The sequence below is a fragment of the Prionailurus viverrinus genome, chromosome B4 (assembly GCF_022837055.1).
Source record: "Prionailurus viverrinus isolate Anna chromosome B4, UM_Priviv_1.0, whole genome shotgun sequence".
Classification (NCBI taxonomy): Eukaryota; Metazoa; Chordata; class Mammalia; order Carnivora; family Felidae; genus Prionailurus; species Prionailurus viverrinus.
The window spans coordinates 93,363,887-93,378,507 of NC_062567.1; the positions used below are offsets into that span (position 1 = coordinate 93,363,887).

A 14,621-nucleotide genomic window follows, 5' to 3' on the forward strand; every position below is an offset into this window, starting at 1 on the left:
TTCTTTCGTTGTATGCCCTTTCCCTCCCTTATTTGAAGGTGTTTTCAGATCATGCACTTAGAGTGTTTTCTGGCACTTTCCACCAGTCCCTTATATAAAAAGTAACATTTTCATAATCTGAACGATCATTTTCCGTTTTAGAATCCTAACTCGAATTCCGCCTATCTGCCTTGTGTAGTCGGGTAGGTGGCTGTCACTTGATGAGCAAAGCAGTGCTGTAAGGTTGGCTAGGCAGATAGTATCCTGATAGTTTGGCAAATGAAGAAACTAAGCTTTGTATTCAATTTCTGAGGTCCCACAAATGGTAATGGTGTACATGTTTTCTTAAACTTGAAGTCTACTACTTTTATCCCCCATGCACCTTAACCTCCTGAGCAAAACTTGGCATTCAGATTGTAGCAGTTGATTTTACACTTGGCGTCATAGTCTCTAGTCTAGGAATCTTGGTTTGCTTACTTGTAAGATTAATGTTTTGAATGTCTGAAACATCTTCCAAGTAGTTCTGGAAGCCACACCAGTGTTGAACAGTTAATTCATTTACATTATCTTTTGGAGAGGGCCGGAGTGGGGGGGGGGGGGGAGAATCTTAATCAGGCTCTATGCTCAATGGCTGATGGGGGGCTTGATCTCATGAGAGTGAGATCTTGACCTGGACTGAAATCCAGAGTCAGACGCTTAATGGGCTGAGCCACCCAAGCGCCCTACGTTATCTTTATAAAATAACAATAGGTGAAATCTTCATGTCACCCCCTCTTGGCATTTTACTAGATACATGTAGGTTATGGAGGGTGGGTGATTTTCTTTTCTTAAAAGAAAATAGTTTTTCTGAATTTTGGTTTTAAGTTCCTAATATATAATGTCTGATTGCCATTTTCTGTTTTGTGTTTTGAGCCACTCCTGAGAAGTAACTTTTTGACTCTTATTTTCAAAGTAGTCACTTGGACTGTAAACTGACTATGATTCTTGTATTTATGGAAATTAAGAACAAGAAATGAAGTATTCAGGCAGCCAGCTTAGTTTTCATTCTTTTATTTAATTGAAATACATTTGACATACAACATTGTATAAATTTAAGACATAACATGTTAATTTGTTACATTTGTATGTTGTGATAATGATTGCCATTGTAGCAATGCAGCTTAGTGTTCTGATAGCTAATTTTTATTGCCTTGCTACAGAGGACTATTTTATAAATTATCTGCCTGAATCTTTTTATGCCTTTAGTACTTACATATTAAGTAGTAGATACTTTAAACACTTAAGTCTGAAACAGTGTTAGTGACTGTAACAAAAATAATGTCAGTGTTTAGTTTTATACACACACACATACACACATACACACACACACGGACACACTTACTAATGAAGGTATGTTGAACTTAAAAGATAATAAAGACAGGAAAGTATTTGCCTACAATTCAGTTACTTTGCTGCTTTAGGTATATTACTTTGCCAGCGGTTAGGAAGCACAGCAAGTGATCTGGCTAATAACAACAACAAATACAAAAAAAATGATTAAATAAGTTATGAAAAGACAAACACAATATTTCTTATTATTTTCTATAATTCTTTCTTTCCTTCTTTATTTTTTAATAGAGATTTAAAAAAAATATCCACTATGCTTTTGGATAAGATGTCTGGTAAATAAGTATCAGGTGCAAATGATGGATGTGTGCCTCAGGTAATGAAATTGTTGATTTAATACCCCTAAAGTTTGGAAGATGAGGTCATTGGAATTATAAGTAGTGGTGCTGTAACTCAGGGTTTGGAGGAATAAGGTGGGACATCTACCATTACTCTGATCCTCATTACTTTGTGCCTACCCTGGGAATATTTTTGTGAGTTGAGTTGGTATCCAGGAACACTTAGTGTCCACGTGGAGGAGTGCCAGGTTAGGAATGTGTATGTTCTAGAATAAACAGCTTTGTGCAATGGAAAAAGTACTGTGGAGTCAGACAGGCTTCTACCCACTGCAGTACCCAAATGAGTTGTCTGACCTTGAGCGAGTCACTGTATTTCTTTAAATCTCGGTTCACAACTGTAAAATGGCTGCAAAATAGCTACTTCATACGGTTGTTACAAAGAGTAAATGAGAAAGCCCAGTTTAGTGTTTGGCACACAGTATATATGTACTATTTATTTTCTTCCTATATTTCTAGAACCTTTTGAATTGATACTGTAATGCCACTTTCCCTTCCCCTTTCTAGACTGGGGATTCTTCACTGAGATGTTGCCAGGGATTTAGAAATCCCTTGGGTTAAGTGTGTGAAATTGTTTTTTGGTATGTGTATGTGAGCAGTTTTCTTGGGAGTAAATCAGTTCATAGCTCTCATCAGATTCTCAAAGAAGTCCCATGATTATTTCTCCCTTACACTTTTATGTAACAGAATTAAGAACCACTGCCCTAGATTAAGTATAACTACAAGTGGCATCTGAGTGGTCTGCCCAAATTAAGTATGCCTCATAGAGGTGGTTAAAAAAGATAAGACAAATGTCAGCCTTTTTTGTTTGTTTGTTTGTTTGTTTTATTTATTTATTTTTGGGACAGAGAGAGACAGAGCATGAACGGGGGAGGGGCAGAGAGAGAGGGAGACACAGAATCGGAAACAGGCTCCAGGCTCTGAGCCATCAGCCCAGAGCCCGACGCGGGGCTCGAACCCACAGACCGCGAAATCGTGACCTGGCTGAAGTCGGACGCTTAACCGACTGCGCCACCCAGGCGCCCCAAATGTCAGCCTTTTAATTTTTTGCTATTCCATCTTGATATTATGTAAAATCTTTCACCTTTATTTTCCAATCTAATTGTATTTGCTTTTAAAACAGATGATATTTGTTCTTTAAGAAAATGTACCATATTAAAAACTTAGAATATATATAAAATGGGACAATTTATATTACACGAGGAATTTTCCATATAGTGGGACTTAAGTAGTTCATTATGAAGGAGAAAAAAAAAAAGATTTAGTGAGGATCCTTGGATAATATAGTAGATATTTCAGTTAAAATAATTAGATTTGGGGCACCTGGGTGGCTCAGTCAGTTAAGCAGGTGACTTTGGCTCAGGTCATGATCTCACGGTTCGTGGGTTTGAGCCCCGCATCAGGCTCTGTGCTGACAGCTCAGGGCCTGGAGCCTGCTTCGGATTCTGTGTCTCCTCCTCTCTCTCTGCCCCTCCCCTGCTGGTGCTCCGTCTCTCTCTGTCTCTCAAAAATAAATAAAAATGTTAAAAAAAAGTTAACAAATACAAAATAAAATAATTACATTTACAAGGAAACTTTTAGAAGCACATCTCTTCATAAATTGAGTTTTACCTTCATCGATTTATCCAGGTACATTGTAGATATGTTTATCTGTAATAACAGTATTTGTATGTCTGTTGTATTTGTGTGTCAGCACTGGCTTCTGCCTTCTCCATAAGAGAAGTATTATCTCAGATCTCAGTGTGGAAGATATGCTAGCATAGTGGTTATGAGTCGTGTCTGGAGCCAGCCTACCTGGATTTCAAATCCTACTCTGTCACTTACTATGTGACCTTGGGCAAGATACCCTTCCTGTGTCTTAAGTTTCCACATCTGTAATATTTGGATAATTATATCTAACTCAGCGTACTATGACATTGAATGAGTTAATATTGAAAAGCTCTTAGAATACTGACCATTTCATTGTAAGCCTCATGAGCATATTAAATAAAAATGTGTAATCTAGTTGACATATTTCTACCCATGAAAAGATAATTTACAATATAAGCAAGGCAGTATATAGTATATATTAAAGATTAGGTTCCCTGTAATTCTTCAGGATAGAGAAACTCATTGTGGGTTGTATGGGTGGTATGAGAAAGCTTAAAAATTCAAGAAAGAAGAGTTTGGGTCATGAACTGGACTTGGATAGATGGGATTCAAATAGAGAAAAAAATACATCCAAATTAGAGGGGGAATTTTATGGACAAGCAGAATTGGAGGAATGTATATAAACCATATAAGCTGGAAAGTAAGTGCAAAAATACTAGAAGCTATGGACATGGACAATTGTGGAGGCCCTTGGATACAAAGATAACACTTAGAGATTTTTAGTTGTAGATTATGGTTCCCTAACTTTTATAAAGGAAAAGCTTATGAATGCTCTTATAAAAAGTACTCAGCACAGTTCTTGGTGGAAAGTAAGCATTTGGTAATTGTTAGCTAGTATTAGCAATAGTAGTAGAAATAAAAGTGTAGAGTTTCACTGTATGGATGGGCTGTCTGTGTACCTTTTAAAAATTGCATACTGAGGGACACTTAGGCTATTCCTTTTTTCTTTTATAATCAATATTGATGAGCAGCTTTCCATAAAATTGTATATCCGGGGTTCCTTAGGAGAGACTCAACACTGTCCCTTAAACTCACCATGGGAAGGTGGTGGTAAGTTTCCAAGGAAATGGTAAAAAGGGAAAGGATGGAGCTTTATCAGCTCTAATTGATTCCTGTCTATTGAGAAATCCTCACAAAACTCATGACAAAAAAGTTATTTTGATATTAGCTGCCAGCAGGGATATAGTGCAAGCAAACTTATTAAAAATGATATCTTACTAGAATACTTGAATGAGTTATGGTAAGATTTTTTTAATCATGGAGACTTTTAGGAAGATAATTTGGCATGTTGACTAGAGTGTGAGGTGAGACCAAAGTTGTTATAGTAGTATGAGATTGGTTGTCAGAGAACTCCAGAAGAAATATGAAGACAAGTCTTGGTAGTTTTGTTTTTGTTTTTGGAATATGGAATGTCAGAGGAGGAAGAATACTTAGAATATTTCTAAGAGTCTAAACCTCAGTGACTTGAGAATGTGATCAAAATACTGAAGTTGGAATGGAAAGCCAATTTTGTAAGGAAGATCAGTTTAATTTTAAATATATTTGAGACAAGAGAGGCATTTAAGTTGACCTATATATTAAATATTTGGGTGGGATTCAGATTTTGAGTTTCTTCATATAGCATTGATGTTGAACCCATGAAAATGGTTGATGTCAAGTAGGTCACACAACTAATAAGTTGCAAGGTAAGATTCAAATCCACAGTTCTGATTCAAAGTTCATATTCTTAGCCCCTATGCTCTAATGAGTGGGAGAGGTCCTTTATTTAAATTCATTGTGGAAATATGTATTTGGTCTTCTCATTTTCCAAGTTATTTCTTTTGTTATTTTGCCATTTATTTTATATATGCCCCTTTCTATGTAATCTTTGTTTCATTTAATAAAATATCTTTAGTGTACTTAAGGTTTTGAAGGAAGGCATTCCTGGATTTGATCTCCACTCTGCCATTTGTATCTATCTGTGTATTCCTTTTTTTTTTCAACGTTTTTATTTTTGGGACAGAGAGAGACAGCATGAACGGGGGAGGGGCAGAGAGAGAGGGAGACACAGAATCGGAAACAGGCTCCAGGCTCTGAGCCATCAGCCCAGAGCCTGACGCGGGGCTCGAACTCACGGACCGCGAGATCGTGACCTGGCTGAAGTCGGACGCTTAACCGACTGCGCCACCCAGGCGCCCCTGTGTATTCCTTTTTTAATCACTAAATTCATTGGCTTTTTCTTAGTTCTAAATTTCCTTGGTGTACATACAGCAGAAAGCACTTCCTGAAATCTAGGTTCCTCCTTCAGTAATAATTCACCATCTTAGCTTTTTACCTGTTTTACCTTATTTCTCTGTACTTTCTTTTAGATACACCTAAATGTGACTGTCTCTGCATAACTTTGGACTTGGTTCTCTGTTCCTTTTTTGAAATGTCACCTGACTCTGAGTTCTGATTATATTTCCTCTTCAATCACTCTAGATTCTGTTTTCTCTTTTCTATCTTTGTGGACTTGGTTCAGGCCCTTTTTGTTTTTCTCTCCAACTCTGTAATAGTCGCCTGTTTCCAGGTCCAGTCCTGTCCTTTCCAGTTCAACCTCCTCTCCTATTGCAGAGTCATTCTCTTAAAATGTAGATCTTATACTGCCCCAGTGCTTAAAATCCCTTCAATGATTCTCCATCATCAACAATATTATTCTTAACACGTATTCCTTAGGATGAATTAGGCATTTCTCTAGGGGAAAATAGATCAAATGAGTTTGGGAAATGCTCGTATAGATGTAGTTAGTTTTTTTTTTTTTTTTGGCAGAATCTTAGTGTGCCAGTGTGTATTATGAATGTACAGAGGGAATGCAGAGCAATATGCCACATATCCCAAATACATCTGAATGTAGTATACATTAAAAGACACGTCTAGAGTCTTGGAACAGGTGTTATTAAGACCCACAAAGTAAAGTCTCTACATCTAGACATGGAACCCTAGCACTTTTTTTTTTTTTTTTTTTTTTTTAATATTCATTCAGCCTTTGTCTTTTTCTGTAGTCTCATCTCTGGCATTGACCGTACTACCTTGGAGTTCTCCATGGGGAGGGAGTTATATGTTTCAGGCTTTGGTGGCTTTACCCATCTGTCAGGGAAAACCCATACTACTCCTAAAGGGGAGACCATCACCTTCTCTCTGAAGCCTTCTCTCATCCAGGCAGGCTTTACATTTCCTTTCTCAGTACTGTCTTTAGAGTGTACTTGGCAAGACCCTCCCATTTTTAACAATTGTCACATGATACTACTTTTCTTTACATGTTTATTTCTGCTGTATATAGACTGTAAGCTCCTTGAACACTGGAACCATTTCCTTTCATTTCTGTGACATTAGTACTTAAGATAATTATTAGATATGAATTAAATAATTGAATTATAAAATAATTGTGGGAATATTTCAAGTAATATTGGTATTCATACAGTTAAGTAAACTACCAGTAAATATATGTTTTATCTCACTTAGAAATCTCTTAGTTCTTTCTACAATGATTGGGTAAGGTGACATTAAATGAAATGCTCTAAGAGAAATTTTTATGGGGAAGATCTAGGAAAATGTTTAATTACCATTTTTTCTTCTTATTTTTCATAACTTGTGTCCATAAAACAAAAAACTGTTTTTTATATTAGGATATAACTAATGTTTTGTCTTCAGTGAAAGTAATGTTTAGTCATTAATAAAAAATCAGTGATTACTTTTTCTCTCAGATAACTTGTTTCATATTGAGATTATTCTTCCATCTATAGTTTTTAGGGTAAGAAACATATGAAATATTGTTTAATGTATATCTCTTTTCTTAGGCATCATTCTTGACAAAGAAGTTAAATATTGGTGGGAAAAGAGTAAACCTTGCTATATGGGTAAGTTAACCTTTTCAATTGAGTTTGTGAAGTCTTCTGCTATTCTTGATAATTTAATAACTAATTGGCTGAAAGAATAGGAATTTGAATTTTTTTTTAAGTGAAGTTTAGCTGAAACTTTTTTTTAATAAACATTTTTTTTTATGAAATCAGGCTAAGAATTATACAGTTGTATACACGAATATTACTTATCATAACCTTTGAGTTGGGGAAAGAGTAAACTCAGGGATTCCATATCAGAGAAAGAACAGGGTGGGTGAACAGCCTGACTGTCCTATTTTCCCTCTGTGTTTTCATGTTCCAGCTTTCCAAGGGAGTGCCTAGTAGAGAGTAGGGTAATGCATCAGACTACCTTTTGGCCAGTGGTCCTGGTGCATACTGTCTTTCCTTGTTTTCTCCCTTTGTGGGAAACCTAAATTTAGGGCAAGGCCTGTTCCTGGCTTACAATGCCATCTTGGGCATTCTGATCCTCTGGCAATTGAACTGTTTTTTTTTTTTTTTTTTTTTTTTTTTTAGGGGGTGTGGGAAGATTGATGAGGAGTAAGAGGGTTGGGAGGGAAGAAGTAACCTTTGTATAATGGTAAAACATTATTGGTTATAACTTCTAAAGAATCTTTGTAACCTTTTCTTTTTTCTTTTAACAGTGCTTTGAGATTATCTGTAACTTCACCACTTTTCAGTTAATTAAAAGTTAACTATAGTTGCAATAGCAGATTTATTTTTTTCTTCTGATCTAATAAGTATTTGTTGCTTTATTTAGGATACAGCAGGTCAAGAGAGATTCCATGCATTGGGTCCAATTTACTACAGAGATTCAAATGGAGCTATTTTAGTTTATGATATAACAGATGAAGATTCCTTTCAGAAGGTATTCCATTTACTTATAGGTAGATGATTTGAAGAACAACACTGATTTTTCAAGTCTCCATTCACATGCCTTTGTTTACTAATGTGGTTAATCTTGGTTTTAAAAGTAAAATATAGTTTGTACATATAGTTGTAAATGATTACCACTAGTATTTGTTAATGCAGTATTTAATTGATTAACAGAGATATTAATAGTTTATTACATGGCTTTCTCAGATATTAGGAAAGGGAAATAATTTGAAATAAAACCGGAAAAATTGAAGGGCTTTTTTTCTCCCTGTTAAAGAAAAATTACGTATATTTCTTGATTCCATATATAGTAGGCATGTGAATACTTGGTATGGTTGCTTGGGCTCTCTAATTGTAAAGACAAAAAAAGAAGAGGGGCACCTGGGTGGCTCAGTCGGTTAAGTGTCCAACTTTGGCTCAGGTCATGATCTTGCTGTTCCCGAGTTCAAGCCCCACATCAGGTTCTGTGCTGACAGCTCAGAGCGTGGAGCCTGTTTCAGATTCTGTGTCTTCATCTCGCTCTCTGTCCCTACCCCACTCATGCTCTGTCTCACTCTCAGAAATAAGTAAACATTAAATCACCTTAAAAAAATTTTTTTTTGTACTCTGTATATCTCTCTCAAAAATAAAAATAAAACATTAAAAAAAAATTTTTTTTTAAAAAAAGATGATAAGAACTAAATCGAATTAAGCTCTTTCTTCTCAGTAAGTGTCCTGGAAGATATAAGTTTTAAAGGACAGTCTAGGTAGTATTTATTTTAAAGTTTTTTCTTTCTTTCTTTCTTTCTTTCTTTCTTTCTTTCTTTTTTACCCCTCTTTTAAACATACACCACAAAAGTAGAATTTTTAAAGTTGTTTGGAACCAAAAATAAGTTACCATTAAACTTACCTCTGAATTCTCATCACAGTCAGGATGGTGACTAATTGCTTATTTGAACCTTTCTCTGAGAGCCCCTCTTAGAATAAATGTTCAAGGGTGTGAACTAAAAGGGGCAATTTCCAAGGCAGAACGTTTTCTTTCCTTAAGTTTCGGGTTTGTTCCTGTTGAAATTACTTGCTGTTATAAATTTAGGTTGTGTGTGTGTGTGTGTGTGTGTGTGTGTGTGTGTGTGTGTCTGTCTTCCATTTGTTTCCCAGTAGTTAACAGATGAAGCAACTATACAAGTTAGTCTTTGGATTATTACATGTGGAAAAATTTAATTCAAGGAGTAGAAAAATGAAATGATAAGTAATTTGTAGATTTAATGATACTTGAAAATTTTTTGGGGGGGGGCTGTTATCTGTTATCCCTTCCTACCTTTTGGCATAAATAGAAATGGTTTGAGTGTTTTATTAAGAGAAGGTTGAGTCTTTTAAGTTGAAAAGTGACCAGTTATCTCTTGCTGTATAACAAACCCCCCAAAACCTGGTGGCTTAAAACAATGATTTATTAATCTCCTGATTTTGTGGGTTGACTGGGCAGGTCATGTGGTGTCACTCGTGCAGCTGCATTGAACTTGGAGTTTGGCTGGGTAAAAACCATCCAGGAAGGCCTGTTCTCCCCCATACGGCCTCTCACTCCCATCTGTTTTCTTATCCTCCAGTGTTCTCTCCACATGCTCTCTCATTATTCCATATTTTAGCCTAAGCTGCTTATATAACAACTGGATACTAAGAGTAGCTGCCAGGCCCTCTTAAGTCCGAAGCTGGCATAGCATTACTTCTGCCACATTCTCTTGGTCAAAGCAAGTTACAAGTCTAGCCCTGCTTTACAGAGAGGGCAAATAGAATCTGTCTCTTGATAAGAAGATAAAGAATTTGTGACCATCTCTAACTCACCACAGAATGTATAGGGGTAATGAATAGGATGCCTGCAGAAGGGGATCTAATTGCAGATGAGTAACAATTTTTTTAAAAAATTGGTTAGATGTAGTAGATTGTGGTAATATCTGTAGAGCGAGTAGAGTAATACATAATTGGATTCTGGCATGGTTCCTTTGAAATGATGAGGATGTACATTGTATATTGTTAAATTTTTCTTATGTGAAATCAATTGTGGATGGAAGTTCATTGCTTCTCTGAAAATTTTATACAAATGTGAATGAAACAAAAAGATGTGGCTGTACTGAGAAAACTATGGTTCAGTGCTAAGAGAAAGATAAGGTGATAATATTGATTACCTTTGCTTTTGTAAAGGTTTGGGGTTTATTAAAGATAGTTCCTCTGCATTCTTGCAGAGAGCAGGAGTATGGAGCTGTTACATTTGTACTGTAGGACCAGATGCACAATAAGTGCTTACTTACCACGTATTTAATGTAATTTTTATAATATAAAGAAGTGTGTGAATTTTTTTTAGGAAAGTGTATAAGTTCTGTGTGATTTGATTACATACAAATTAAATTGCATTATAAAAAATGAAAGGAGGTATTCAAGTTTGTTCTTTATCCTATTTTATCGTAATCAATATATTTAAAATCATGAGTTCAAAAGATTAATTTACTTAATTTGAATTTACTCTCAACTGTGCCTACTGCTGTGCTTCATCCATAGTGAAGAATTTATTACTGGAGTCTTTGTACACCCGTGGTTTTCTATTAGGAGGTGACAGTGACTGGAGACATCTTTGGTTGTCACAGCTGGAGGATAGTACTGAATGATATCTAGTGGGTAGGAGGCCAGGAATACTGCTAAATATCATATACTGCGCAAGATAGTCCCTCACAACAAAGAATTAATCTGAGCCAAAATACCAGTATTGTTGAAGTTGAAAAATACTGTCATACACTAAAGGATGAAAATTTATTTTGCCGCTCTTTTTGGTGTCCATATACATTTTCCCCCTTTTAAGTGTGTGATACAGGAGCTCTGTGCCCTCTATTTGGAACCAATAAAGACTTTTTAAAAAATTTTTTAGATGTTTATTTATTTATTTTGAGAGAGCACGCACGCATGAGCAGGGAAGGGGCAGAGAGAGAGGGAGAGAGAGAAAGAATCCCAAGCAGGCTCCATGCTGCCAACGCAGAGCCTGACATGGGGCTCAAACTCAGGAACCATGAGATCATGACCTGAGCCGAAATCAAGAGTCGGACACTTAACCGACTGAGCTACCCAGGCACCCCAACCAATAAGGACTTAATTTTAAGCCTGATATTTTTAAGTTCAAAGTGACTGTACAAGCATCTGTTATTATCAGAGGCTGGAGTTGACATGCTTTTGCTCGGGTAACTAGCTTTGTTTGGATCTGTGCAAATTTATAATTAGAGGTGTCTCTGTCTATACTATATGTAGATATAGAGAGAAATCATTCCATTGGATATTTGTGTGCAGTTTGCAATATAATCTGTCAAAAAATGATCCTACATTAATCATTTCTAGTAACACCTAAATATATGGGCTGTTAGACAAATTCTTGGTACTTTGACAGTGTGGGGCTTGGGATATTGTAATGGTGGCCATTGTAACAGGAATTGTTTTAATATTTACTCTTTTGTATACACAGGTAAAAAACTGGGTCAAAGAATTACGGAAAATGTTGGGAAATGAAATCTGTTTATGTATAGTTGGTAAGCATCATCACTTTTTAAAAAATATGTCCTCTATTTTCTGATGTTTTATTAGAGAATAGCAAATAAGTAATTCTCATTTTTAAAGTTATGTGAGAAAAGAAGAATGACATTTTAATATTCAAATATTTTAGAATAATTTAGGATTTGGAAGTGATCTTTCAGAAGATTCAAACTTCAGGGAAGGCCTTGGGGAACAGGTGGGAAACTAATCATGTAAGGCTTCAACTGCCAGCCTTGCTTCAGTTTGATCTTTAGTTTTTCACTGTAAGATTTTTTTTTTAGAAAAAAAGAGTTTAGAATCTAATTTCAAATAAAATTAAAGCTAATGAATTCAGCAAGCATTCTTGTTTTATACATTTAACTATGCACATTTTTGAGTTAAGGACAAATTTGACTCCAAGGATATGAGTAGATTATGATACTAGTGTAGAGGAATATTTTTTTTTTTTTTTTTTAATTTTTTTTTTCCAACGTTTATTTATTTTTGGGACAGAGAGAGACAGAGCCTGAATGGGGGAGGGGCAGAGAGAGAGGGAGACACAGAATCCGAAACAGGTTCCAGGCTCTGAGCCATCAGCCCAGAGCCTGACGCGGGGCTCGAACTCAAGGACTGCGAGATCGTGACCTGGCTGAAGTCGGACACTTAACCGACTGCGCCACCCAGGCGCCCCTAGAGGAATATTCTTAATGGGAAAAATAAAGGAACTGTAGAACTCATCCTTGGACTTCTGGAATTTCTCTTTGGTTCCCTTTTTCTTTAGTTTATTATTTCTATGATCTAGTAACTAATTATTGAGCAGGAAAGTATACCAGACACTATCCTGTGTTCTTAGTAGATATTATCTCATGTAATCCTCATAACCTTATGAGGGATTTATAGAGGAAGCTGATCCCTGGAGATATTTAATAATGTGCCCATTATCAAGCAGCTATCAGAGATGGAGTACAAATTGAAATCATTCTGACTCCTGTGCTTTGTTATTAATTCTTGTGATGAATAACTTCATAGTGTTTTCTTTCTTTCTGCATGACTGGTAGGGTAAAAACGGCCTCGGAAAAACCAGGGTGGGTTTAGTGGAGGACCTAGAATGGAATGATTGATGTGGGTGTATTTGGCTTTCTTAAGAATATTTTTTTTAACTAGAATTTACATTTCTTACATTGTGTCACCATTAAATCGGTAAACTTTACAGTTCCAATTCAGGGTGCAAGTCTGGGGGAAGAGGACACAGAGATGATCTGGCCTGTTTTTTAAGTCTAGATGCTAGATGGTAGGCTAGATGGCAGGAGTATTTCAGAACAGAACCCTGGAGTAGTAGACTACATGGGAGTTTGGGCCAAAGCTGCAGCTAGTCATTACTGAGTTTGGCCTGGCTTTGTCTAGTAACTGGGACTTACTGGGAGTGGAAGTGGCCACAGTAGGTGAATGACTGAAGATTTGATTATTTGAGATTCTGGTTATCTCTCAGAAGAGGGAAAAAAAAATGACTAACATATACTTAAAGTCAGAGAAGCCTCCAGTTTGTTATTTGACCAAGGTTACAAGTATTGTTTTTTTACTTTTTAATTTTTTAAATTTTATTTATTTATTTTGAGAAAGAGAGTGTGTGAACATGAGCAGGAGGGGCAGAGAGAGAGAGAGAGAGAGAGAGAGAAAGAATCCCAAGCAGGCTCCACACTGTCAGCACAGAACCTGACACAGGGCTTGATCCCTGGGGTCATGACCTGAGCCAAAATCAAGAGTGGATGCTTAACTGACTAAGCCACCCAGGCACCCCTAAAGTAACATTTTTAAAAACATAGCTGGATAGGGGGCGCCTGGGTGGCTCAGTCGATTAAGCATCCAACTTCAGCTCAGGTCATGATCTCGTGATTCGTGAGTTGTGAGCCCCTTGTTGGGCTCTGTGCTGATAGCTCAGAGCCTGGAGCCTGCTTCAGATTCTGTCTCCTTGTCTCACTGCCCCTCCCCTGCTTGCGCTCTCTCAAAAATAAATAAAAACATTTTAAAAAAATAGCTGGATAAATAAAGCTTATGAATAATTTGAACTGTGTATTGTTCATGTTCATACTATAAAGAAGGTTTAGGAATAAATCTTGTAGCTTACTGCCCCTCGTAGAATCAGATAATCCTCATTTAATATTATATAGTGTTTAATAATTATTGGTATGAAGTATAAAAACCTTTCCTTTTCTGTTGGCAAATGTGACATGGAATTTTGTTGTAATTCAGTGATGAAAGAATTTTGAGAGCCCACTTACCACAAAAGGAGAATTTCACAATGTATCTGTTTAAACAGTAACTTAGAGGGCTCACCTGTTTCTTTTTCATCCCAACCCAGCTGCCTTTCCGTCACCAACGCCCACCTCCAGATACTGTCTTGAGTTTTTACTGCATGGACTAGTTTTGATTTGAATTTTATATAAATGGAATCGTATAGTATGAACTCTTGTATCTGGCTTTTTGTTTTTTTGGCTTTACATTATGTTTGCATGATTCCCCTCTGTTCTTGTATATAGTTGTAGTTCATTTTATTCTTTGCTCTCTGGTGCTTTATGAATATTCCACAATTTATCCTTTTGTTATTGATAGCCATTTACATTGTTTTATCCCCTATTGATTTTCATTCTATTTTTTATAGCAGTTCAGTGTTTATTCTCTCTTCTATTACTAAATTCAAAATAATAACACTACTTCCCAGGATTGTGGTGAAGAATAATAAACACTTGGCATAGAGAAGGCATTTGACAAATGTTTGTTGCTTTTCCTTTATATAACACAGTCCTTCAAATATTTGGACGGTTTACCTGAAGTGAAGGTCTTCACTTCACTTCTCTAGGTCTTCACTTGTTTTTCATTTGGTCTAACTTCTAGGCATTCTCATCATCCTGAGTCCTTTTTCCTAGGTTTGTTTCAGTATAGAAGTGTGTTTTCTACACTTGAACACTAGAATCTAGACATTGTTGAGCCAGTGTAT

The 14,621-nt window shown here is 36.3% G+C and overlaps 1 protein-coding gene across 1 annotated transcript in view; it reads left to right on the top strand.

Moving 5' to 3' along the window:
• RAB21 (RAB21, member RAS oncogene family) overlaps positions 1–14,621 on the top strand; it is a 42,765-nt gene that overhangs the window by 5,624 nt on the left and 22,520 nt on the right. The window contains exons 2-4 of the mRNA XM_047866710.1: positions 7,166–7,225; positions 7,986–8,093; positions 11,580–11,643. Of these exons, the coding sequence (XP_047722666.1) occupies positions 7,166–7,225; positions 7,986–8,093; positions 11,580–11,643 (232 nt within the window). The remainder of the gene's footprint in view (positions 1–7,165; positions 7,226–7,985; positions 8,094–11,579; positions 11,644–14,621) is intronic.